The sequence below is a fragment of the Prionailurus viverrinus genome, chromosome B1 (assembly GCF_022837055.1).
Source record: "Prionailurus viverrinus isolate Anna chromosome B1, UM_Priviv_1.0, whole genome shotgun sequence".
NCBI lineage: Eukaryota > Metazoa > Chordata > Mammalia > Carnivora > Felidae > Prionailurus > Prionailurus viverrinus.
The window spans coordinates 43,591,059-43,618,034 of NC_062564.1; the positions used below are offsets into that span (position 1 = coordinate 43,591,059).

At 35.6% G+C, this 26,976-nt stretch overlaps 1 protein-coding gene across 6 annotated transcripts in view; it reads right to left on the minus strand.

Moving 5' to 3' along the window:
• The window catches only part of ADAM32 (ADAM metallopeptidase domain 32), a 184,825-nt gene that overhangs the window by 98,961 nt on the left and 58,888 nt on the right, over nucleotides 1–26,976 (minus strand). For all 6 annotated transcript variants that reach the window (XR_007151363.1, XM_047854776.1, XM_047854775.1 and 3 more), the window contains 2 exons: nucleotides 19,028–19,164; nucleotides 4,420–4,597 (listed from right to left, as the gene is read on the minus strand). Coding sequence is in view for 5 of the 6 variants with exons in the window: in XM_047854776.1 (XP_047710732.1) it covers nucleotides 4,420–4,597; nucleotides 19,028–19,164 (315 nt within the window). In the remaining variant the exon portion in view is untranslated. The remainder of the gene's footprint in view (nucleotides 1–4,419; nucleotides 4,598–19,027; nucleotides 19,165–26,976) is intronic.

Sequence of the window (26,976 nt, forward strand, 5' to 3'; positions counted from 1 at the left end):
TATTATAAGAAAAATCTGCAGACCACAATTCCCTTGTGAAAATAAGTGCTGTAACCCCAAACAAAATATTAGCAAATTAAATCTAGAAACACATAAACAAAATAACCCAAGTGAAGCTAATGCCAGAATACATGGTTGGGTTAGCATTCAAAACCAATCAGTGAAATGTGCCATGTTAACTATAAAAAGAAGACTCACATGATCAGCTCAATACACACAAAAATAAGACATTGGACAAAATTCAACACTAATTCTTGATTTGAAACTCTCAGCTAACTAGAATATAGAAAGAAATTTCCTCAACATGGTATGGGCATCTGTTTACCAAAAACGCTTTGATCTAACATTATATTTAATGGTGAAAGTCAGAAAACGTCCCCCCCCCAAAATAAAAAGAAACAAAGACCATTCTCAACATTTCTAATCAACACTAGATCTAAGGTGAAGTCACAAGTCAGTTGTATTTTCTATACTAGCAATGGATAATTGTTAAATAAAATTTTAAAACAATGCTACAGAAACAGCTATAGAAAAACTATATGAATTAAAGAAGAGCCAAGTAAGTGGAGATATACGCCATGTGCATAGATTGGCAGACTCAATTTTAGTAAAAAATGTAATCCTCCCAAAATTGATGTATGGATACCACACAATTCCAATCAAAGTTCCTACATTCACATCCTGATTTTCCAATTTATATCAAAATACAAAGATCTTAGAATAGTAAAACTATCTTGGAAAAAATGAACAAAGTTGGATGATTTACATTATCTGTTTTCAAGATTTACTGTGAAAATGCATTAATCAGAGTAGTGTAAAACTAACATACATGTTACATAAATAAACAGAAAAAAATCCAGGGTAACACATAGGTATGGCAATTTATTTTCATAAGAATGCTAAGTTAACACAATGGTGAAAAGATGGTCATTTTAACAAATACTACCAACAAATTGATATTCAAATGGAGTGTGGTGAATCTCAACCAAAATCACCCAAAACACAAAACACACTTAAAATGGATCACAGACTAATTGTGAGTGATAACTATAAAACATCTCACAGGAAACAGAGGAGAAGATATTCATGACCTTGAGTGGGCAAAGATTTCTTAGGACAAAAAAGCATTACCATAAAAGAAAAAAATGATAAACTGGTCTTCATAAAAAAATAAAAAGTGCCTGCCATTCAAAGATGTTATTAAGCAACCAGAAAGGTAATACACAGACTGGAAACAATATTTGTAATGAACATGTCTGACAAAGGACTAGTATCCAACCTATAGGAAAAAAAAACCTCATACAAATCAATAACAAAAAAACAAATTAATGGTTACTAAGGACATGAGAACAAGCTCAACATAATTACAGTCAGCAAGAAAATACAAACCAAAACCACTGTAATGGCTAAAATTTAAAAGGCTACAACATCACATTTTGGTGAAAATGTAGGGGAAATAAAAGTTTTTATGTTGCCGGTAGAAATGTAAAATAATACAATGCTTTGGAAAATAGTTTGGCAGTTTCTCATGAACATACACTTATCATATGACCCAACAATTCTACTTTTTGGGAATTTGGAATAATGGCCCATTACTGTTAACAACTCAAATATATATTAGCATGTGAATGAAAAAACAGATTATGTTATATTCAAACAACAAAATATTACACAAAATAAAAAGGAAGGAATGATTGTGACATAAACAATGTTGAGTGAATCTTAAAAACACAGTATTGAAAGGAAAAAGCCAGACACAAAGGATATGTGCTGTATCATTCCATTCACATGACTTCTAGATCAGGCAAAACTGAAAATCAGAAGTTTCCTAAAGAAGTATCACAATCCCAGATTTCAAGATATACCACAAAAGCTATAGTAATCACAGCAGTATGGTACTGGCGCAAAAAAAAAAAAAAAGACACTTAGATCAATGAAACAGAATTACAGAGTTCAGAAGAGATAAACCCACACTTATATGGGCAATTATCTACAATAAAGGAGGCAAGAATATACAATGTGGAAAAGACAGCCTCTTCAACATATGGCGTTAGGAAAACTGGAGTTGCATGCAGAAGAATGAAACTGGACCATTTTCTTACACCATACACAAAAGTAATCGCAAAGTGGATTAAGGAACTGCATGTGAGACCTGAAACCATAAAACTCCTAGAAGAAAATACAGGCAGTAATTTCTTTGACATAGGCGTAGAAACATTTTTTCCAGATATGTCTCCTCTGGCAAGGGAAACAAAAGCAAAATTAAACCACTGGGACTGCACCAAAATAAAAAGCTTCTGCATAGCTAAGGAAACCATCAGTGAAACAAAAGGTAAGCCTACTGAATGGGAAGATGTTTGCAAATGCTATATCCAATAAGGGTCTAATATCCAAAATATATAAAGAACTTCTACAACTCAACACCAAAATCATCATCATCATCATCATCATCATCATCATCATCATCTAGTTAAAAATGGGCAAAGTATCTAAGTAGACATTTTTCCAAAGAAGACATGCAGGGGCCAACAGACACATGAAAAGATAATGAACATCACTCATCATCAGGGAAATGCAAATCAAAACTACAATGAGGTATCACTTTACACCTGTCAGAATGGCTGAAATAAAAAACACAAGACATAACATGTTGGTTAAAATGTGGGAAAAAAAGGAACCACATGCACTGTTTGTGGGAATGCAAATTGTTGTAGTCATTGTAGAAAATAGTATGGACACTCCTCAAGCAATTAAAAATAGAAATTATCATATAAATCTGTAATTCCCCATTCAGGATATTTACCCAAAGAAAACAAAAATGCTTCAAAAAGATATATGCACCCCTATGTTTATTGCTGAATTATTTATAATAGCCAAGATACAGAAGCAACTCAAATGTCCTATCATAGATGAATGGACAAAGATGCAGTATATAGATGCAATGGAATATTACTCAACCATCAAAGAATAAAACCTTGCCATTTGTGACAACACAGATGGGCCTACAGGATATAATGATAAATGAAATAAGTCAGTCAGAGAAAGAGAAATACCATATGATTCCACTCAAATGTAGAATTTAAGAAACAAAACAAATGAACAATGACAACAAAAAGACAAAAAAAAACAGAGAAAAAATGGTGGTCGCTAGAGGGAAGTATGCAGGGGAATGTAGAAAATAAATAAAGAGGATTAAGAGTACACTTATGGTGATGAGCACCAAGGAATGCATAGAATTTTTGAATCATTATTATTGTGCACCTGAAATTACAATAACACTGTATGTTAATTATACAAGAAAGAAAGAAAGAAAGAAAGAAAGAAAGAAAGAAAGAAAGAAAGAAAGAAAAGAAAAGAAAAGAAAGAAAGGTAGGAAGGAAGGAAGGAAGGAAGAAAAAGGAAAGGAAGAAAGAAGAGAGAAAAGAATGGAAGGAAGGAAGGAAGGAAGGAAGGAAGGAAGGAAAGAAGGAAGGAAGGAAGGAAGGAAGGAAGGAAGGAAGAATTAAGTAGGAAGACTTGTTCTACCAAATGGCAAAACATACTAGAAAGGCACAATAATTAAAACAGTGTGATATAGATACAAGTATATCCAGACCCATAGATGTATCACACCCTAATATCATTTCCATCTATGTTAATTTTTTAAATATTTTTTATTTTTGAGACAGAGAGAGAGAGAGAGAGAGAGAGCGCAAGCGGGGGAGGGGCAGAGAGAGAGGGAGGGGAGCAGAGAGAAAGGGAGACACAGAATCTGAAGCAGGCTCCAGGCTCTGAGCTGTCAGCACAGAGCACAGCGCAGGGCTTGAACTCATGAACCCGAGATCATGACCTGAACTGAAGTCAGACACTTAACTGAGCCACCCAGGCACCCCTCCATCTATTTTATAATCATGCAAATATATGATATCTACAGTATTGCTGCAAATACTGAACTGTCTAAAAGTATTACAACCTGGACTTTTTGTATTCACTGTATTTTCAGAGTTTTGTTTCCAAGTGAATAATTAAAATCACCCACGTTCAGATTGTAATATTAATAGTCTTCCCTTACCATACTACTAATTCCATTGTGAATACCCTAAAGTATACTTGATGGTTGGCTGACAAATTAATCTTCAGTAAAACATTTATAGTTAAATACAGGTTTGGAAAAATCTTGTATGTTCAGTTTAGAATACAAAAGCTCACTCTAGACTCTCTTTTTTCCCATCAGCAATAATTTTTAGGAGTACATTTCATTCTTGTTCAAAATTCTTCAACCTCTATCTATACAGTATACTCTTGCATGTATTTCAAACTTGATTTCACTTAACTGTAAATATTCTGCATAGTATTCAGCCATATTTGAGATACATAACATTCACAGCAAAGAGATGAACTAAAACAATAAATTTATGAATTTTCCTATTTCAGACTTACTTCCTCAGTACCACAGTCACACACTTCACCTCTCTCCACTTTGCCGTTGCCACAGATTGCTCTCAGAGCTGTTTGCATTTGGGGTTTATTCTGAAGACATTTGGCACCCATATTTGAAATGAAATTTTCAAAGTCACTCAAACTGCAACTGCTAAAAGTCTTGACACCACTTGATCGCCTAGAGATGAATCCATACAATGTCATTGGCAATACACTTCTGAAAGCACAACTCTATATATTTCAAAATGTTAAATTTAATAGGTAACGATAAATGTTCATAACAAGTGCTTAGAGGCCAAAATCATTCCTGAGTAGATTATGTGATTTCATTCACTAGAATACATGTCCTTATTCAAATAAAATTAAGTATTACTTAATAGTAAAAAACAAACAAACCGATTAGAAAATGGGCACAAAACTTGGATAGATCACTAGCCAAAGAATACATATAAATGGCTAACAGGTAAACGAAAAGGTGCTCAATATAACTAATCATCAGGAATTGCAAATCAAAACCACAATAAGGAGCACCTGTGGGGCTAATTTGGTTAGGCAACCTACTGTTGATCTCAGCTCAGGTCTTGACCTCAGGGTTGTGAGTTCAAGCCCCACACTGGGCTCTGCAGTGGGTGTGAAGCCTATTTAAAAAAACACACACAATAAGATATCACCGCACATCTGTTAAGATTTTATTTTTAAAAAGATAAGAGTTGACAAGGATATGGAGAAACTGGAATCCTTGGTACACTGTTGGTGGGAATGTAAATTAGGACAGCCACTATGGAAAACTGTAGAGAGTTTCTTCAAAAAGTTAAAAATAGTGGGTGATGGGCAATGAGGAGGGCACCTGTTGGGATGAGCACTGGGTGTTGTATGGAAACCAATTTGACAATAAATTTCATATTTTAAAAAAAGTTAAAAATAGAACTACTGAGTATATATTGGAAATAACTGAAGGATCTCAGTATCTGCATCCTCATGTTCATTGCAGCATTATTCACAATACCAAAGATATGGAAGCAACATAAATATCCATTGACAGATGAATTTAAAAAATGTGGTACACATGTGCAATGGAAAATTATTCAGCCTCAAAAAAAGAAGGCAACCCTGCCATACGCAACACATGAATGAACCACGAGGACATTAAACTAAGTGAAATAAGTCAGTAACAGAAGGCAACTACTACATGATCTCACAACTATAAGATATCTAAGACAGTCAACCTCATAGACGCAGAAAGTACAATTGTGGCTGCCAGGGGCTAGGAGGAGGCAGAAATGGGAGTTATTCAATGGGTATAAAGTTTCAGTTATTCGAGATGAGTACGTTTTAGAAATCTGCTGTGCAACATAGTGCCTCTAGTTAACAATAGTGTATTTCATATTTAAACTTTCAAGAGAACTCCTGTTATGTGTTCCTACCACAATAAAAAAAATCAAAAATAGATTTAACTTTATTTTTATATGCATTACAAACTACATCACCTAAGAGAAAAATTTTTGGAAGTTTATTTATCTATTTTGAGAAAGAGAGAAAGCACAAGTGGGGGAGGAGGGGCAGAGAGAGATGGAAAGAGAGAGAATCCCAAGCAGGCTCCACACTGTTAGTGCACAGCCCAATGTGGGGCTCGAACTCACGAAACCATGAGATCATGACCTGAGGCAAAAAACAAGAGCTGGCCACTTCACTGACTAAGCCACCCAGGTGTCCTCCTAAGAGAAAATTTTGAGTTTTGGGGTATGATTGTATGTAAATTCTTGTATATAGGAAAGAAGTATTTATATATGTATATGATGCTTCTGCCTAGGAATGGAGAAAACCTCATATCCACTTATGTCAATTCACAGATATATATCAAATATATTCTTCAAACTTCTCTTCTACTCCCTCAGTCTTTCCCATGACCATTATAAAATTAAGAATCAAGCTCTTTGAGGGGTACCTGGGTGACTCAGTTGGTTAAGCATCTGACTCTTCATTTTGGCTTAGGTCATCACTTCTTGGCCATGAGATCAATCCTGGCATGGGGCTCCATGAGGAGCATGGAGTCTGTTTAAGATTCACTCCCTCCCTCTCCCTCTGCCTCTCCCCTGCTTGCACACATGTTCTCTCTCTCAAAAAAAAAAATTTTTTTTAAGAAAAAAGAATAAAGCTCTTTGAAAGTTTAAATCTCTTCTACTTCAATAATTTTTCAATAGCCATTCACAGGTTTGTAGTATATATATAATATGATAGATAACTCAATAAGTTGTTAGCTGTTTGAGGCAGGAATTTTATCATCCTTATTGTTGGTATTACTTATTACCAGGACAGGACTTAGCAAACATAGAATCAGCTGTCTACTGGTTCTTCATAACAACAAAAAACTTTTATTAAACAGACTATACTGTGCTTATTCCTGAGTTTTCTCACAGATTTCAGAGAAACTGTATATTAATCAAAACTTTACAAGGTTAACACACCACTAATAAAGATAACTTCAGAGAATATTTCTATGAGTCACTCTAAATATGTAGTAAAAATCTAACAGACAAGGTGGAAACTGACATTTATTGCACACATATTATTAGCCAGATATTTTATATACTTGATTATTTAATCCTCATCATAAATCAGGGACACTGGCATTGTCTCCAGCATTTTAGAGAAACTGAACTAAAGTTCAGAGAAGATAAAAACCTCACAAAACCCACTCAGTTTGTAAATCAGCAGGATCAGTATTCATACACAGTTGTTTAAGACTTCAAATTCAGGTCTTTTTTAACCCCAAAATTCATCTCTGAATATTACATAATGAAATATTTACAATTAAATATCAATATATATTTTACTATAAACCATAAAATTTGATAATCTTGTCACCAAAACTGGAAGGTGAGGAAACTTTTAATTGAAAACTGTGTAATATTTTGGCTCTGGAAACTAGTTTTAGTCAACTATATTTAATCCCTAGTTATTCATTTTTTGCTCCCCCAAATTGCAGTTCTTAACTTAAGAACATGTATTCCCCAAAATTATTTGTAATCAATTATAAAGAGTTTGGCTGATATTTTACACATTGAATTCTAATGCTATGTTAGCTTTGTTCCCAATTATTTTATAAAAGCTTACTGAAACTATGCTATAACTAACCTAAATTCTGGGTTCAGAGAACAGAGAAATTAAGTGATAGAAAGAAGTAATGGGAAAGCAGTGCCCTCTACATTTTTTTGTTTTGTTTTGTTTTGAGGTTAGAGATAGCACTTGGCAGCATTTTGAAAATATATATATATCTTCTACACCACTTCATTTTCCATTTTCCTTTCAGTGCTTTTCTCTCTTCCATATGTTTTCCCCAAAATTCCATGTTTTCACTGCTCCTGTATAGCCCTACAACATCACTTCTATATCCTCTAAGGTTTTCCCTATTCCTCAAATAAGACATAACAATACAATAAATAACTTAGCTGTGACTTTATTAATTACATCATCACAAGTAATGTATAATGTACAATGTAGCTATCATGATCTCATTTTTCAGATGAGAAGACGAAGAGTTAGAAAAAATAACAAAACAAGTGAAAGTTTATAAAGCCCATGTTCCCCTCAATGTAGTCCATGCTGGAAAATGGTATCTTCTCTTCTTCAATCAAACTTCCATAGTTTAATGAAACTGGTCTTAGCAAAGAATGAAAAGAAAACAATATTAATAAAATAATTGAATTATGTTGAATAACTGATAACTCCATGTTCCTTCCAAATATTTTCGCCTTTTTGTAAAATGATGCAACCAGATAGGTAAGCAAACCTTGCCATGCGTTTTCCCTAGGTTCCTACTTTCATAGCTTTTGCCATTTTCTCTGCCCCTTTCCTCTCTCCACTTTTAAATTCATTTGTGTGTGCAGACTACTCTAAAAGTGAGAGTTTAAAACACAAGCCACCCACATTTAAAAAGCAGATATAAATTAAAATATCAAAATGATATACCATTATGATCACTGAATTATAAGAATTAAGTTTGCTCAAATACATATTCTCTTGCTACATAGTTCAAGTTAATTCCAATACATTAACTGTCTTCTATATGAAGTCAGTATGGAATAGAGAAAATAACAAAGCTTTGGGTTAGATAAACTTGTTGACCAGGACCAACCCTGTGACTCATGAGGCTTTAGACAAAGTGATTAACTCCTAAGTCTCAGTCTTCTCATCTACAAAATAGGGATAATAATACCCATCCACCTCACAGCGCTGTTGTGAGAATTAAATATTATTACACAAGTAAAGTGCCTAACTGAACTCTCTGGCCTACAGTAAATGCCAAATCACTGGTGACATTACTGACCTCTAAGTACTCTTCAGTTATTTGCCCAATATGTTGACTATATTCCTTATGCTTAGAACTTCATCCCTGTAACTTATTCATCCCATAACTTGAAATCTATACCTCCCAACTTCCTTTACCTATGTTGCCCATTTCCCCACACACCTCTCTTCTGTTCTCTGTATTTAATTCTATTTCTACTTTGTTGTTACTGTTGTTCATTAGTTTTGCTTTTAAGATTCCGCATGTACATGAAATCGTATGATATTTGTCTTTCTCTGACTGACTTATTTCACTTAGCATAATACTGAAGTTTGGCCGTTAATTAACTGTATATCCAATGAAGAATCATATTTAGGTTTACTGTACTCCAGGAACTTTAAAATAACACACACATTAAATGGAAAAAATATTTTCTTACTTGCTCACATGCCTCCTTTGAAAATTATATAACATATAAGACGTATTGCGGAAATGCAAAATTTTGTAAAAGTAAACACTTGCCCTATCCATGAGTTTTATAAGAAATTGAAGACTACGTATGAAAACATTTTAAGTATTTATAAAGCACCATGCAAATCCAAAAGTTTATTAACACAGATTCTAAAGCCAAAATACCTGGGTTCAAAACTTAGGTTTGCCACAAACTAGCTACCTGACCATAGATAATTATCCTTTTTATAACAGTTCATAAAATTTAAAAATGGAAATAATAGGAAATGCCTTATAGAGAGATTGTGAGAATCAAATGAGTTAATACATACAAAGTATTTGTGATGATCTCTAGCACATATTAAGTACAATGTAAAAATATGATATTCTTATTATCATTAATACTAGACTCTGGGTGACCTACATGAAATACCTTTTTGTAGAATACTTAAGAGTAACTGGCCAAATGGACAATAGTCACAGAATAGCAATCCTCATATTCTTTATAAATCTACATAAATTTTATATTTAACATATTATAATATTCACTTAATATATATTAATTTAATACAAGTATATCTTATGTGTACATAAACCTATATATATATAATATTAGTTACATATATAGAATTAATTTAGATTGAATTTGTAATATAATATTTGTATATATAAGTATTTACGGTAGAGTTTGAGCTTTTTTAGAAATGTAAGAGTTAACCTTTAGATGGCTCTTAGTGGTTAACTATGAAAAGAACATGTTTTTTAAAATTAATGCCTATTTTCACTAAAAAAAAAAATGTAGAACACCATACAAACTTGCTATAGCCCTTGTCTGATAAACTATTTGGGGGTCACTGGCAAATTTAGAAATCACTATAACTAATTCACCACATACTTAAACAGGATTTTATAGTTTAGAAAACAGTCCCATTTTATTTTCTCACTTTATTCTTATATTACTGTGTAAAAGCATAGGCATAATCAGTTACATTTTTAAAGATAAGAAAAATAAATCTAAGTACTCTTCAGTTATTTACCTACTATGTTGACTATATTCTTCATGCTTAGAATTTCATCCCTGTAACATATTCATCCCATAACTTGGAATCTATACCTCACAACTTCCTTTACCTATGTTGCCCATTCCCCCACTCACCTCTCTTCTGTTTTCTGTATGTAAGTCTATTTCTGCTTTGTTGTTGTTGTTGTTCATTAGTTTTGCTTTTAAAATTCTGCATGTATGTGAAATCATAAGATATTTATATTTCTCTAACTTATTTCACTTAGCATAATACCCTGCAGGTCCATCCATGTTGTCTCAAATGGCAAGATCTCAACCTTTTTTACTGCTGAGTAATATTCCTTTGTGTGTATAATATTTTCTTTTTATCCATTTATCTATCAAAAGATTCTTGGCTTGCTTCCATATTTTGGCAATCATAAATAATGCAGAAATAAACATAAGTGTGCATGTATCTTTTCAAATTAGTGTTTTCATTTTCTGTGGCTAAATAGCCATAGTGGAATAACTGCATCATAGTTTTTCTATTTTTAATATTTTGAGGAACCACCATATTGTTTTTAACAGTAGCTGCACCTATTTACATTTCCACCAACAGTGTATGAGGGGTTCCTTTTTTCTCCACACCCTCTTTATCACGTTATTTCTTACGCTTTTTATTTTAGCCATAATGACATGTGTAAGGTGATATCTCATTGTAGTTTTGATGTGCATTTCCTTGACGATTAGCATCTTTTTCACATATCTGTTGGCCATCTGTATTTCCTCTGTGGAAAAAAGTCTATTCAGGGAGTCCTCTGTCCATTTTTAGTGATTGTCTTTTTGGTGTTCAGTTCTATATGTTATTTATGTATTTTGGATAGTAACCCTTTATCAGATATAGCATTTGCAAATATCTTCTCTCATTCAGTAGGTTGCCTCTTTGTTTTGTTGATGGTTTCCTTCACTGTGCAAAAGATTTTTATTTTGGTGTAGTCCAATGGTTTATTTTTGCTTTGGTTTCTGTTGCCTTATGAGACATATCTGGAAAAATGTTGCTTAAGCCAATGTCAAAGAAATTACTGCTTGTGCTCTCTTCTAGTATTTTTATGGTTCCAGGTCTCACATTTAGGTCTTTAATCCATTTTGTGTTTATATTCTATGTATGGTATAAGAAAGTGGTCCAGTTTCATTCTTTTGCATGTAGCAGTCCAATTTTCCCAACATCATATATTGAAGTGACTCTTTTCCCCATTGTATGTACTTGCCTCTTTTGTCATAGATAATTATCCATATAAAGTATGGGTTTATTTTGGGCTCTCTGTTATGTTCTATTGATGTATGTGTCTATTTTTGTGCCAGTACTATATTGCTCTGCTTACTGCAGCTTTGTAGTATACCCTGAAATTTGGGATTATGATAGCTTCATTTTGTAATTTTTTTTTCAAGTTTGCTTTGGCTCTTAGGGGTCATTTGGGGCTCCATACAACCTTTTAGGACTGTTTTCTCTAGTTCTGTGAAAAATGCTATTGGTATTTTGATACATATTGCATTGAATTTGTAGATTGCTTTGGGTCAATGGACATTTTAACATTTGTTCTTCCAATCCATGAGCATGGAATATCTTTCTATTTGTTTGTGTCATCTTCAATTTCTTTCATCAATGTTTTATAGTTTTCAAGTACAGATTTTTCACCTCCTTGGATAAGTTTATTCCTAGGTATTTAGCTCTTTTTGGTGCAATTATAACTAAAATTATCTTCTTTGTTTTTCTTTCTGCTACCTTGTTATTAATGTATAAAAATACAACATGTTTGTGTGTATTAAGTTTGTATCATGCAACTTTAGTGAATTCACTTATTACTTCTAATAGTTTTTGGCAGATCCTTTAAAGTTTTCTATGTATAGAATCATGTCATCTGCAAAAAGGTACAGTTTCATTTCTTTCATATCAATTTGGGTGCCTTTTATTTCTTTTTCTTGTCTAAATATTGTGGCGGGATTTCCAGTAGTATGTTGAATAAAAGTGGCAAAAGTGGACATCCTTGTCTTCTTCCTGATCTTAGACAAAAAGCTCTAAGTTTTTCAACACTGGGTATGATGTTAGCTGTGGGTTTTTCTTTAATGACCTTTATTGTGTTGTGGTATGTTCTCTCTAAACCCACTTTGTTGAGAGTTTTTATCATGAATGATGTTGAATTTTGTAAAAGGCTTTTTCTTGATCTGCTGAGATAATCATATGCTTTTTATCCTTCCTTTTGTTAGTATGATGTATGTTGATTGACCTTCAAATATTGAACCATCCCTGTATCCCTGGAATAAATCCCATGTGATGATATTAAATGATCTTTTTAGTGTATTGTTGAAATGTAGTTTGATAATATTCTGTTGAAGATTTTTGAATGTACATTCCTTAAAGATATTGATGTGTAGGGGTTTTTTTTGTAGTGTCTTTGTCTGGTTTTGGTATCAGGGTAATGCTAGCTTCATAATATGAATTTGGAAGCTTCCTGTTCTATGTTTTGGAATAGTTTCAGAAGCATAGGTATTAACTCTTAAATGTTTGGTAAAAATTTATCCGTGAATCTATCTGCTCCTGGATTTCTGTTTGTTGGAGGGTTTTGATTACTGGTTCAATTTTGTTCCTAGGAATCTATGAGTTTGAGTTCAGATTTTATATTTCTTCCTGATTTAGTTTTCGCAACTTGTATGCTTCTAAGAATTTATTTGCCCAATTTGTTAGCATGCAATTTTTTGTAGTAGTCTCTTATAATCCTTTGTATTTCTGTGTTATCAGTTGTTACTTCTCTTTAGTTTCTGATTTTATTTAAGTTCTTTTCTTTTTTCCTTTATAGGTCTGGATAAAAGTTTTTCAATTTTGTTTATCTTAAAGGAACGAGCTCTTGGTTTCATTGATTTTTTTTCTATTTATTTCTTTAGCCTTTACTCCATTTATTTCTACTGTGATCATTCTTATTTCCTCCTTCTACTTTGGGCTTTGTTTCTTCTTTTTCAATTCCTTTAAAAGTAAGGTTAGATTGATTATTTGAGGTTTTTCTTGTGTCTTACTGTAAGCCTGTATTCCTATAAATTTCCCTCTCAGAACTGCTCTTGCTGTGTCCCGGAGACGTTGAACTGTTATGTTTTTATTTTCATTTATCTCCAAGTATGTTTTGATTGTTTCTTTGATTTCTTTGTTGATCTAAGTGACCATTTAGTAGCATGGTATTTAGCCTCGGTGTGTTTGGGTTTTTAATTGATTTCTAGTTTCTTAGGACTATAGTCAAAAAAGATGCATGATATGGTTTCAATCTTCTTCAATTTATTGAGACTTGTTTTATGGCCTAATATGTGAAATATCCTTGAGAATGTTCCATGTGCACTTGAAAAGAATATATATTCTGTTGTTTTTGAGTGGAATGTTCTCTATGTACCTGTTAAACCCATCTGGTTTAATGTGTCATTCAAAAATACTGTTTTCTTAAGTGTGGTCCAAGATGGCAACATAGGAAAACCCTGAATTCACCTGCTCCAGGGAACACACCAAATTACATATAACTATAGGACAATTTTTCCTAAATGAGAACAAAGGGCTGACTGAAAGGCTACTGCACAACATAATATAGAACAGTAAAAGAAAACAGCAAGAAAGATGGAGACAGTGGAGCCTAGGTGGCTCAGTCAGTTAAGCCTCTGACTTCGGCTCAGGTCATGATCTCACAGTTAGTGAGTTCGAGTCCCAAGTCAGGCTTTGTGCTGACAGCAGGGAGCTGGAGCCGGGAGCCTGCTTCAGATACTGGGTCTCCCTCCCTCTCTGCCCCTCCCCCGCTCACGCTCTGTCTCTCTCTCTCTCTCTGCCGCCTTTCTCTCTCTCAAAACTAAACATCAAAAAATAAAAATTAAAAATAAATTTAAAAAAAGAGAGATGGAGACAAAGAGAGACGGAGACAAGGTAACAAAGGCAATTCCTACTCCTGACTTTGTGAACCCCAGTGGGGAGGTATATACGTACAGAAGGACCAAAAACAGATTCTTCTGTCCTTAGACACAAGAAAACAAAACAACTGCAGCTTTAAAAAGCAACTAGCATTTGAAAGACACAACACTAGAACTCTGTCAAATGGTGGAGGGGCTGCAGGAACTTTCTCTGGGTCACAGGGTCACCCATCTGAAGAATGATGGGTTTATATTTCCCCTCCTCCTTAAAAACGCAGACTGGAGCAGGGTCCAGATGCCATAACGGGCTTGCTGACTCATGAGTCCCAGGCCCTCAAACCCACCCCAGCCCCAGCTGTGCAAGGACACAGAAAAAAATCAAATCCTTTCTTTCTTTCTTTCTTTCTTTCTTTCTTTCTTTCTTTCTTTCTTTCCTTTTCTTTCTTTTTGTTTTCTTCTCTTTTTCTTTTTCTTTTTGTCTTTTATCTTTTCTTTAAAAAGCCATGATTTATTTTTTAATATTTATTTATTTATTTTGAGAGAGAGAGAGAGAGAGAGAGAGAGAGAGAGAGCAGGGGAGGGGCAGAGAGACGGAGAGAAAGAGATTCCCAAACAGGCTCCATGCTGTCAGCACAGAGCCCTATGTGGGGTTCAGTCTCATGAGCCATGAGATCATGACCTGAGCTGAAATCAGGAGTAGGACACAACCAACTGAGCCACCCAGGTGCCGCTAAAAAGCTGTGATTTAAAAGAGCAACTAGTACATAAAACAGCCAGCACTAAGACTCCTCCAAAAGGCTGAAGGAGCTGCTGGATTGCTTTCTGGTAGGAGGGCAGTCTTGAAAGTACCTTGAGAGCACAGACCAGTGCACAGTCCCAGTGCCCTAATTGGCCTGCCATCTCAGTGAGCCCAGGCCCACAACTCACACCAACCCCAGCCATCTTACCAAGGTGGCCTATATGCATCAGGACACCCCTGGTTAGTCTCACTAAAGCCCCAGACTTCATGCCAAGGTAACACAGGTGCAAATCACCACAGAACACCCCAAGCCCGCACCACTTGGGCTTCAGACGTCTTGCTAGGACACCCCATGGTGAAGAGTGCTCTGGAACCCACTGCATGAGGTACCCCCGGAAACACAAGCCCATGCTTGCATCAATTTCAGCCACTCCAGCAGGGCATCCCCTATAAGGAGTGCTCTGAACATATCACCCACACCACTCTTGGCTCTAGTCACCCAGCCAGGGCAACCCTGAGCTAGCACCTTCAGAAAACCTGACTTGTATGCAATTCAGCTTCAGCTGTCCTGCCAGGGCACACTGTATGCAAAGAGCCCAGGAATCACACTGGCCCCTGCCCATTTTAATTTTAGCTGTCCTGCCAGGGTGCCCCATGCGCAGAGCATGCCAGGACCTCCCAGCCTATACCCCACCTCAGCTTCAGCCACACCTAAAGGGCATGCTCTGTGCAGACAGTACTGGAACAACCCAGTTTATATCCACTTCAGTTTCAGCTTTCCTGCCAAGGTGCCCTCTGTGCATAGAGATCTGGGTGCCCCAGTTTGCACGCACTTTAGTTTTAGCTATTCTGCCATGCAGGGAGTTAAGGGATCTCCAGATACTACCTTAGCTCCAGCTGCCCCACCAGAGTATGCCCTGCACAAAGTGCCATCAACAAATAGCTCCCCAAGACACCCTCGCCTATAATCACTTCATCTTCAGCTGTCCTGACAGGGAACCTCCTACACAGAGTGCCGTCAACATATAGAATCCTGGGTTATCATGTACTGCATTCACTTCAACTTCAGCTATCATGACAGGGCACACACCATGTGGAAAGCCTCTGGATCTCCAGCCAATGCCAGCCACAGCTCCAGCCAACCAGCAAAAGTCACCAACCACACACAGTCTACCTAGAGGATGGCTATGCATAAGACCATTCCTTCAAGTTTATAAGTAGCTGTTCTGACTAATCCATACAAATAAGCACAGTAAATCAAACAAAATAAGAAGACAAAGGAATATGCTCCAAAAGAAAAAACAAGACATCAGGAAAAAACTAAAAGAAATGGAGATAAGCAATATGCTGAATAAAAAATTTAAAGTAATAATCATAAAGATGTTCACTGGAATGAAAAGATGAGGGTTAGAACTCAGTGAGACTTTCAATAAAGACATACATACAAAATATTAATAAAGAATCAATCGGGTTCTTGGGTGGCTCAGTTGGTTAAGTATCCATCTTCGGCTCAGGTCATGATCTCACAGTTCATGAGCTCGAACCCCACATCAAGCTCTCTCCTGTCAGCGTACAGCCCACTTCTGATCCTCTGTCTTCCTCTCTCTGCCCCTCCCCCACTCATGTGTATACACTCTCTCTCAAAAACAAACAAATATTAAAAAATAATAGAAAAATAAAATAAAAAGAAGACCTGAAGAATATAATAACTGAAATAAAAAACACACAAGAGAAAATCAGAAATTAGAAAGGAAGTAACAACTGATACCACAAAAGTACAAAAAATTATAAGAGAATACTGTAAAAAATTATATGCCAATGGATTCAATAACAAAGAAGAAATGGAAGCATATAGTCTTCCAAAACTGAATCCAGAAGAAATAAAAAATCTGAACAGACAAATTACTAGCAACAAAATTTAATCAGTATCAAAAAACTACCAAAAAATAAAAGTCCAGGACCAGATGGCTTCACAGGTGAATTCTATCAAGCATTGAAGGAAGAGTTAATACCTAATTCCAAAAAACAGAAGAAAAGCCTCCAAATATATTCTATAAAGCCAGCATTACTCTGAGACCAACACCAGACAAAGACACTACAAAAAAGAAAACTAAAGGCCAATATCTCTGATAAACATACATACAAAAATCTTCAAAAAAATTAGTATTAGCAAGCCACGTTGAACAACACATTAAAAGGACCATTTACCGGGGCGCCTGGGTGGCGCAGTCGGTTAAGCGTCCGACTTCAGCCAGGTCACGATCTCGCGGTCCGTGAGTTCGAGCCCCGTGTCCGGCTCTGGGCTGATGGCTCAGAGCCTGGACCCTGTTTCCGATTCTGTGTCTCCCTCTCTCTCTGCCCCTCCCCCGTTCATGCTCTGTCTCTCTCTGTCCCAAAAATAAATAAATGTTGAAAAAAAAATTAAAAAAAAAAAACAAAAAACGACCATTTATGACAACCAAGATTTATTCCAGAGATACAAGGATGGTTCAATATTTGCAAGTCAATCTATGTGACAAAGGATAAAAATTGATCATCTCAATAAATGTAGAAAAAGCATTTGACAAAATTCAATGTCCATTCTTGATAAAAACTCTCAACAAAGTGGGTTTTGATGGAACATACCTCAATATATTAGGCCATATATGAAAATACCACAACTTACTCAATGGAAAAAAAACTGAGACCTTTTCCTCTAAAATCAGGAACAAGACAAAAAATGTCGACTCTTACCACTTTTATTCAACATAGTACTGGAAATTCTAGCCATAGAAAACAGACCCAAAATAAGAAATTAGAGGCATCAAATTGGGAAAGAACTTAAACTATTACTATAAGCAGATGGCATAATACTATACATATAAAACCCTTAAAGCTATATCAAAAAACTAAGAAAACTAATAAATGAATTCAATAAATTTGCAGCATAGTAAATTAATATACATAACTCATTAGCATTTCTATACACTAACAATAAAGTAGGAGAAATAGAAATTAAGATAACAATCTCATTTATAACTGCATCAAAAACATTATAATACTCAGGAATAAACTTAACCAAAGAGGTAAAAGACCTGTACTGTGAAAACTATAAAACACTGTTAAGAAATTGAAGACAACACAAAGAAATAGAAAGACATTCCATGCTCATGGATTGAAAGAACAAATATTTTTTAAATGTCTATACTACCTAAAGGAATCTACACATTTAATGCAATCCCTGTCAAAATACCAACAGTATTTTTCACGGAGCTAGAACAAACAATCCTAAAATTTGTCTGGAATCCTGAAAGACCCCAAATAGCCAAAACAATCTTGATAAAGAAAATCAAAACAGGAGGTATATCAATTCCAGACTTCAAGTTATATTACAAACCTGTAGTGATCAAAAGAGTGTGGCACTGGCACAAAAACAGACACCTAGATCAATGAAATAGAATAGACACTTGTGTTGAGCACAGCATAATATATTAACTTGTCAAAAAACTAAGTTGTATATGTGAAACTAATATAAAATGATATGTAAACTACAAATAAAATAATTTTAAAAATACATACAAAAAAACACTGTTTCTTTATTGATTTTATTATATTACTGTCAATTTCTCTCTGTATGTTTGTTAATATTTGCTTTAACTATTTAGGTGCTTCTATGTTAGGTGCATAGATATTTACAACTGTTATGTCCTCTTAATGGATAGATATTTTTGCCATTATGTAATTTCCTTCTTTGTCTCTTATTACAGTCTTTGTTTTAAAGTCTATTTTGTCTGATATAGCTATTGCTACCCCAGATTTTATTTGTTTCCATTTGCATGTAAAAGCTCTCTCCAAACCTTCACTTTCAGTCTGTGTGCTTTTCTGTCTGAGACTGTTGTAGGCAGCATACAGATGGGTCTTAGTTTTTTATCCATTCTGCCACCCTATTCTGACATATTTTTAAACATGTCATTTCATAAAATACATAGTCTAAATATCACTCCCTTGTTAATTTTTCTTTCCAATTGAATTTGTTATCCTTGACTATTCTTAATGGTACACCTCCTTCCAACTCTCTTACACTTAAAATTTCATGTTTATATTTTATAGTACTTGGTCCATTTATGGCTAATTTGTGCTATAAGTAAACACTAAATTTTTGTACTTGAAATATTTAAAACAAAATAAACATAATCTTACTTTTAAATAAACTTACATAGCTTCTGGATTCATTATACAGATAGCTCCTGTACAATGACAATTCTTTGTGTCATCATATGATATTCCCAGACTCAGTCCGAGCATCTGTGTAACAATAATGGAAAATGCCTCCAGAGTTACCTCCTTGGGGTACTACATTAACAAAAACAAACATTCAAATGAAAGACAAGTCACTGAAAGGTGATAAAAAGTAATAATTTTCTAATTTTGAATATACTTATTATTTTATCAAATACTTAATAGAAAATACAGTTCCTTGAACAGGTGAGAAGCTTAAGTTCTTCTTATGAAATTTTACTGAGATATAAGCAAACTGAAACTATGCCAAGCTTTATCATGATTTAACAATTGAATACCTAATATAATTCTTAAGTAGCTACCATAACTATATAAAAGGGCTGTTTTTCATTATATTTTTGGCTATATGGGTCATGATCTTCAATTTAGCTAATTTCTTATGACAGCTCTTGTATTCATTCTGCTTCCCAGCTCACAAAGTGGCCATGTAACCAAATTACTCAGTTTAAGTGTGCTATCAGCTTCCTGTCAGGATTCTCCATGACTCAGTAACTCATATCAGGGGAAACCACAGAAAGACTCTCAAGATAGCATTCCTGGATTATGCTGCTCACATATTTAACAAAGCGCAGGGATAACTTCCTTGCCAAAGAGAAATGTGACACTGATAATTCATGATATGCAATAACATTATGATTTGTCCAGTTATTACCAAATATGGCATAGGATAAGGTATAGGTGAGGACAAGTTGTGAGGAAGATCAGGGCACTTCATTGCTATAATGACAAGCTCTAGTAAAAACTTTGGGTTCAACTGGATTTTTGACAGCACTAGAGGATGCACACTGTGAAAAATATAAAGAGAAAGCTGTGAACGAGCAACAGAGAATGCAAATAGGCAATCAGTAAGCTCCTGTACCAGCACTGTAGTAACTCTTCATATCCTGTAGTTGTTGGATTGACATAGCTGAGTAACACCATATGTAAAGCCTAAGGATAAGGGCTGAAAGGCTGCAGAATTAATTTAATTCTCAAATCTACCAAGCTTGATGGGGAAGAAGCTAGAATCTGAAACTTGGGAAGGGAACAATTGGATGACATGGACAAATATACTTGGATTTCACTTTCCAGCATAGGAAGCCTCCCTCTAAATATGAGAGAGCCCCCAAATTAAAAAAAACAAACAGGGGCGCCTGGGTGGCTCAGTTGGTTAAGCGTCCGACTTCGACTCAGGTCACGATCTCGCAGTCCGTGAGTTCGAGCCCCGGGTCGGGCTCTGTGCTGACTGCTCAGAGCCTGGAGCCTGTTTCAGATCCTGTGTCTCCCTCTCTCTCTGACCCTCCCCCACTCATGCTCTGTCTCTGTCTCAAAAATAAATAAAACGTTAAAAAAATTCTTTAAAAAAAAAACAAACACAGTTTTGATGATAATACCTAGGACATTTGTCTCACCAACCCTCATTGCCTTCAGGTCCATGTTAAGAATTAAATCACAATATTAGTGATGTTATCAAGATGGTGTGATAGGTCATTCTCAATTTTACTACCCCTCACAAGAACAACTAACAACTATTCCTGGACAAGAATCCACCAAGAAGATCCTAGAACATGGAGGTGAGCCTGAAGCACTCCCTGAACTGCAGAAACCAAGACAGACCACATTAGAAGGGTAAGAGCAGCTACACACTGACTACCTTGCCTCTTCCCAAGGCTGGTGCAGTGCCATACTAGGAGGTTTCCCCAGAGTCTACAGTACCTCAAGTGGGAAATGAAAGCCCAGGGTAGACATCTAGCTTCCCCAGCAATTTAGGTGACTTCTTGGGAATCCCCAGTCTAGTCTTCCCTGACAAGGAGCACAAAGGATGCTACGTGACTCAATCATGGGAAATCTGTGACAGAGAAGGGTGGAGGGGCTTGCAACAACTAGCATTCAGATCTTAAGACTACATTCCTACCCACAGCACCCAAGAAGTAGCCTCAACCAGCAGTTTTGCCCATCTGTGGAGCTAAGATAGTGATGCAGTCCGACCAGGGAATGCAATGAACAGCGAGTCTTCCTTATTCAGGTCATCAAAAAGCCTTGCCACTGCTGGAGCCTATCTACCTCACACCCCCACCCAGGCAAGGAGGCTGAGTCATAACCCTACCCAATGCCAAGTGTAGCTTCTTGCCCCACCTGACCAGAAGCCAGGTCATAACAACTGGAAGTTATATAGCCCAGCAATGTGCAAGTGGAGAGTATGGTAAGCATGGCTGATTGTCCACAGAGCAAAACCAATGGCACCTTTCAGCCAGGGAACTTGGGGCACATGTCAACTTAAATTAAGACCACAAAAAGCCTTCCTGGGCTTGGAGTCAGTTCCACCCAGACAAGGGTGGAATATTCAATGCTGAATATTGAATCTCCTTGCCCTACCTGAACAGAAAGCCTAGCTGGTACACCTGAAAGCTATGTAGCCCAGTATCACTTGAACAAAGAGAACTGCAGGCACAGGTGATTATCCACAGAGCAAAGCCAGTGATACCATTTGACCATGGAACTTGGGGTACAGGTCAGCTTGAATCAAGCCAGCTGATTGTCCCATTCCACCTTTGCAAGGAGACTAATTTTTAATCATGCCCATTGTTAAATACAGACTTCAGCCAGCCTAGACCAGGGAACCTAACCAGTGTACATGGGAAACTGTATAACCATACAACAACCCACTTACAGTGGCACTTGAACAGAAGACACAGCCCATGGCTTTCCCCACCTTTACCACAAAACAACTGTCCCATCTGGCCAAGGAATTCAGTGTACAGTACTGCCTGTTTTGGGTTCCCAAACAATGGGTCATACAAGCCTTGGGACACATTCTGCTACCCTGCCATGGCAGGGAATCTAAATCATAGCCCATTTCCTGTTGAGTAAAATACCTGTCCCAACCATCTAGGAAGCCCAATGAGTGAAGCCAGGCAACTGCAAAGCATATCCCACACCCTCACTTGGGCAGGGAACCAAGCCAGCACTCCCGTCCAATTATTAACAGCTAGCAGCAATTCCGTCCCCAACCTCAGAGCTCACACAGTGGCCTCTCTCAAAAATGGACCCTGAGAGCAAGCTTGACCTGCCCAAGGACACTACCAATGGACATGTCTAGAAACCCAAACTAAACTAACTGGTAATGAACTATCTCTGCCAAAGTAAATCTGTAAAACCTGGAAGAGGAGACCGCCTACTCAAATGCACATATACCAAGGGAGACTCCCAGATAGCAACCTAGGAAGACCCTGAACTCATCTCCTCCACAGACACACCCAATCTATGTCTACCTATACAGCAACTCCTCCTGAAAAAGAACTAAGGGCTGACTGAACAGCTTCTGAACAACTTAGGATAGAGGAACTACATAAAGAATGGCAGGAGACATGGAGACACAAAAATAACAGGAACACCATGTCAGATGCTGTGAGCTGCAGTATGGGGGGATAGTACAAAGGAACTGTGAGCAGATTCATCTGTCCTTGGGCTCATTTTAAAAATCCAGAGTTTAAAAAGAAGCTAGAATATAAAGGCATTAACCCTCCACCAAGTGGTAGAGAATCAGAGGGGCTGGCACCATTGTTTACATTATCCTGTTACCTTGATAGCACAGATGACAGCCGAATCCAGGCATCCTAGCCAGCCCACCACCTTAGCCAACACTAAGGAGACTGGTGGGCCCTAGCCAACACCAGCCCTGGATACTATGGAACAGAGAAAAAAAAGCCATAGTTTAAAGAGCTACTAGAATAAAAGGAACTAGCCCTAGAATTCTATCAAATGGCAGGAGAATTGTGAAACTGTCCCTAGAGCCAAAGGAGCAGGAGAGTACCATTGTTTATGTTCCTTCTCCACCTTGATAGCACAGACAAAAGAAGGGTCAGGGCACCTTAGCCAGCCCAATGCCTCAGTGAGCCCTGGGATTCTGACCTACACCAGACCCTGCCATCCCCCACCCCCCCGCCCAAGAAAAGTCCCACAAAGTGGCCCCATGTAGCACACACAGGGACATCCTTGGACAATACCCACTATAGCTCCAGCCATTTCACCAATGTAACACGTGTACAAAGCATCCTGAAGCACTCCAAGCCAACAGCCACTATACAAAGAACCCCAGAATCCCCTGGCCAGTGCCCACTGAAGTTCCATCCATTCCACCATGGCAGCCCCAGTGTGGAATGCCCTACTTCCAGCCCACACTCATTACAGATCCAGCAAGCCAGCCAAAGCCACTAGGCACATGCAGTCCACATAAGCGATGTTCCTACAAAAGGCCATTTCTTCAAGTCTAAGAGAAGTAGCTGTTCTACCTAAATCATAGAAACAAACACAGAAAGACAAAGAAAATGAGGCAACAGAGGAATACACTCCAAACTGAAGAATAAGACAAAACCTCAGAAAAAGAGCTAAACAAATCAGAGATAAGCAACCAATCTGATAAAGAGTTCAAAGTAATGGTCAAAAACAGACTTACTAGACTAGAAAGAAGAGACGATGAACTCAGTGAGAACTTCAACAAAGAGATAGAAAATAATTTTTAAAAAACAATCAGACTTGAAGAATAGAATAACTGAAATGAAAAATACATCAGAGAGAATGAACAGCAGATCAGAAAATGCAGAAGATGAATTAATGACTGAGAAGACAGGGTAATGGAAAATACCCAAGCTGAACAGCAAAAAAGTAAAAAAATAAAAAACAATGAAGATATGTTAAGAGATCTCTGGTACAACATCAAGCATATTAATACTCTCATTACAGGGATCCCAAAAGGAAAAAAGAGAGAGAAAAGACCAGAAAATTATTTGAAGAAATAATACCTGCAAACTTCACTAACCTTGGGAAAGAGACAGACATCTATATCCAGAAAGCATAGACAGCCACAAATAAAATAAACCATAGGAAGTACACACCACAACACATAGTAATTAAATAATTAAAATGACAAAGATAGAGACAGAATCTTGAAAGTACAAAGAGGAAAACAACTATTTACATACAAAAAAAACTCCATAATGCTATCAGCTGATTTTTCAGCAGAAACTTTAGAGGCCAGAAGGGAGTTGCATGATATATTCAAAGTGCTAAAAGGAGAAAACTACAAACAATAATACTCTCCCTGACAAGGTTATCATTCAGAATTCAAAGAGGGAGAGTTTCTCAGACAAACAAAAGTTAAAGGAATTCATCACCACTAAACTGACCTCCCAAGATATGTTAAAGGGATTTAAGTAAAAAAGAAAAGATAATAATTAGAAGAAAATTACAAAAGGAAAAAAATTCATAAGTAAAAGAAACAAAAGAGCATAGGGGAATGAATGAGAGAGAGAGAGAGAGAGAGAGAGAGGCAAACCAAGAAACAGACTCTTAAATATAGAGAACAAACTGATGGTTATCAGAGGGGAGGTGGGTAGCAGATGAGCTAAATAAGGGGATTAAGGAGTGTACTTATGATGAACACCACATGTTGTATGAAAATATTGAATCATTAAATTGTACACCCAAAGCTAATACTATACTGTATTGTTAACTAACTGGAATTTAAAAACTTTTAAAAAAGAATGAAATCATACTATTTGGAACAACATGGATGGATCTAGAGAGTATAATGCTAAGTAAAATAAATTAGTCAGAGAAAGACAAATACTATGTGATTTCACTCATGCGGGGAATTTAAGAAACAAAGCAAATTAGAGAGGAAAAGAAGCAAACCTAAAACCAAACTTTTAACTATAAAGAACAAACTGATGGTTAACAGAGGGGAAGTAGGTGGGGGAATGGATGAAACAAGTGAAGGTGATTAACAGTACACTTATCTTGATGAGCACTGAGTAACAGTATACCTGAAATGAATATAACACTGTATGTTAACTACATAGAAATAAAAATTTTTTAAAAGACCTACATGAAAAGATAAAAATATTTTAGATTCTTATATTCTCATCCTGCATCTTTACATTGAATATAAAGGAGTTCTAAAATATTCCTCCTAGCTTTCCAAAAAAATAAAGATAAATCTAGACCAGATAGACCACACTTATCTCATGTCTCCACTGCCCCAAAAGCAAACAGAAAAGCTACAGGTGAGAGATGGGCAGTCATAGCTGAGAGTTCCCTATGGGTGGGAGCAAGCAATCAGTTTCTTGGAGGAGGGTCCTCCTGCCTAAAAAGTCCTGAACCCAGAACACTGGGCAAAGGATCTAGTCAAAAACAAAAGAAAATGATTTCTTATAATTAAAGGAATGCAAAGAATAATTTTTTAAATAATTTAACCCCTAATACACTTAGCATATAGGCCCTATGCGGCCAGAGAAAGGAAGTGACATTGAAGCAAAAATCAGATCTACAAATGAATTCTGAACTAGCCCATACTCAGTCATCTGAAGACATAAACTTTCCTTTACCTTGAACTCAATGTATCATACCCAATTCAAATAAAAAATAACAATACATTAAAAAATAAAATAAACTGGAAACTAAAAGCAGGCAAACAAACAAAAACTCAGCAGTTATTAGAAAAAAATAGGAAAGGATTCTAGGAAAAGGAAGATGAGATTCAATTTTCTATGGCAGTTGGTTTCACCCATAGAAGGTAAAGAAGTGAGGAAAAAAATTAAGCATCTCCATTAGACCCTAATGCCTAAAAGGTTTTCTTAAAGCTTTATTTACTAGCATAACAATATATTTATTTATTTATCCAAGAGTTAATAATTTACATTTTCACAATATTATACTATTTATTAATTTAATCTTTAAATTAACCTGTATACAAAGTATAAAAGTTTTATAGAATAAATTATAAATTTTATAAATCTTGACAATGGACATAAGAAGTGTTGAACTATTTTTATCTCTTATTTTTCATAGCAAGTAATCAATGGACATTGTCTAAGGTAAGTCAATATAATATAAATAATAAGATATGAATAATAGAAACAAATATTACTAAAATGTCATATAATAATATGTATTTGTATATATTACATATGCATAACTATAAAGCATATATATGCATATAATGTGTAATGATGTATAATTATTAAAATATTTTTATATATTTTTATAATATACGGTATATTACATAGTAACATACATTAATAATATATCTTATCTTATATAACAAATTATATACTATATATAAATATATAATAAATATATGCATACTATATACAAGTATGTTCTGTATTTTATATGCTATATGTAAATATATACATATATACTATATACAATATATAAATATATTTATAAATATATATACACTATATATTATAAATACCCAAACATATATTATACATAAATATATATGTGCTATATACAAATATATTTACAAATATATATATTATATATGTATAAATATAGCATGTAGTAATACATTTTAATAAACATATACTGTTAAAATAATGAATATGTAAGAATATATACATGACAAAGAGAGTGGACTAAATATATCAAAGATAATATTACCAACATTGCCTGAAGTTTATAAATGAAAATAAGGGTAAGAGCATATTTACTTTAAATAATAAATTTAGGGGCCCCTGGGTGGCTCAGTCAGTTAACTGTCTGACTTCAGCTCAGGTCATGATCTCACAGTTCATGGGTTCAAGCCTTGTGTTGGGCTCTGTGCTGACAGTGCAGAGCCTGGAGCTTTGTGTGTATATCTGTCTCTCTGTCTGCTTCTCCCCACTTCTTATGCTCTGTCTCAAAATAAATAAACTTAAAAAAATTTTTAGTACTTAAATTTGTTTTTTAAAAAAATGAATAGGATGGGAAAATTGCTCAACAAATTACTTCACCTTTCAACAATGCATCTAATTGTATCAATAATTTATTTTTCTATATATAAAATATTTACCAAAACTATAAATATTTAAAATAGACATAAAAATTTCTTTTACACACTTT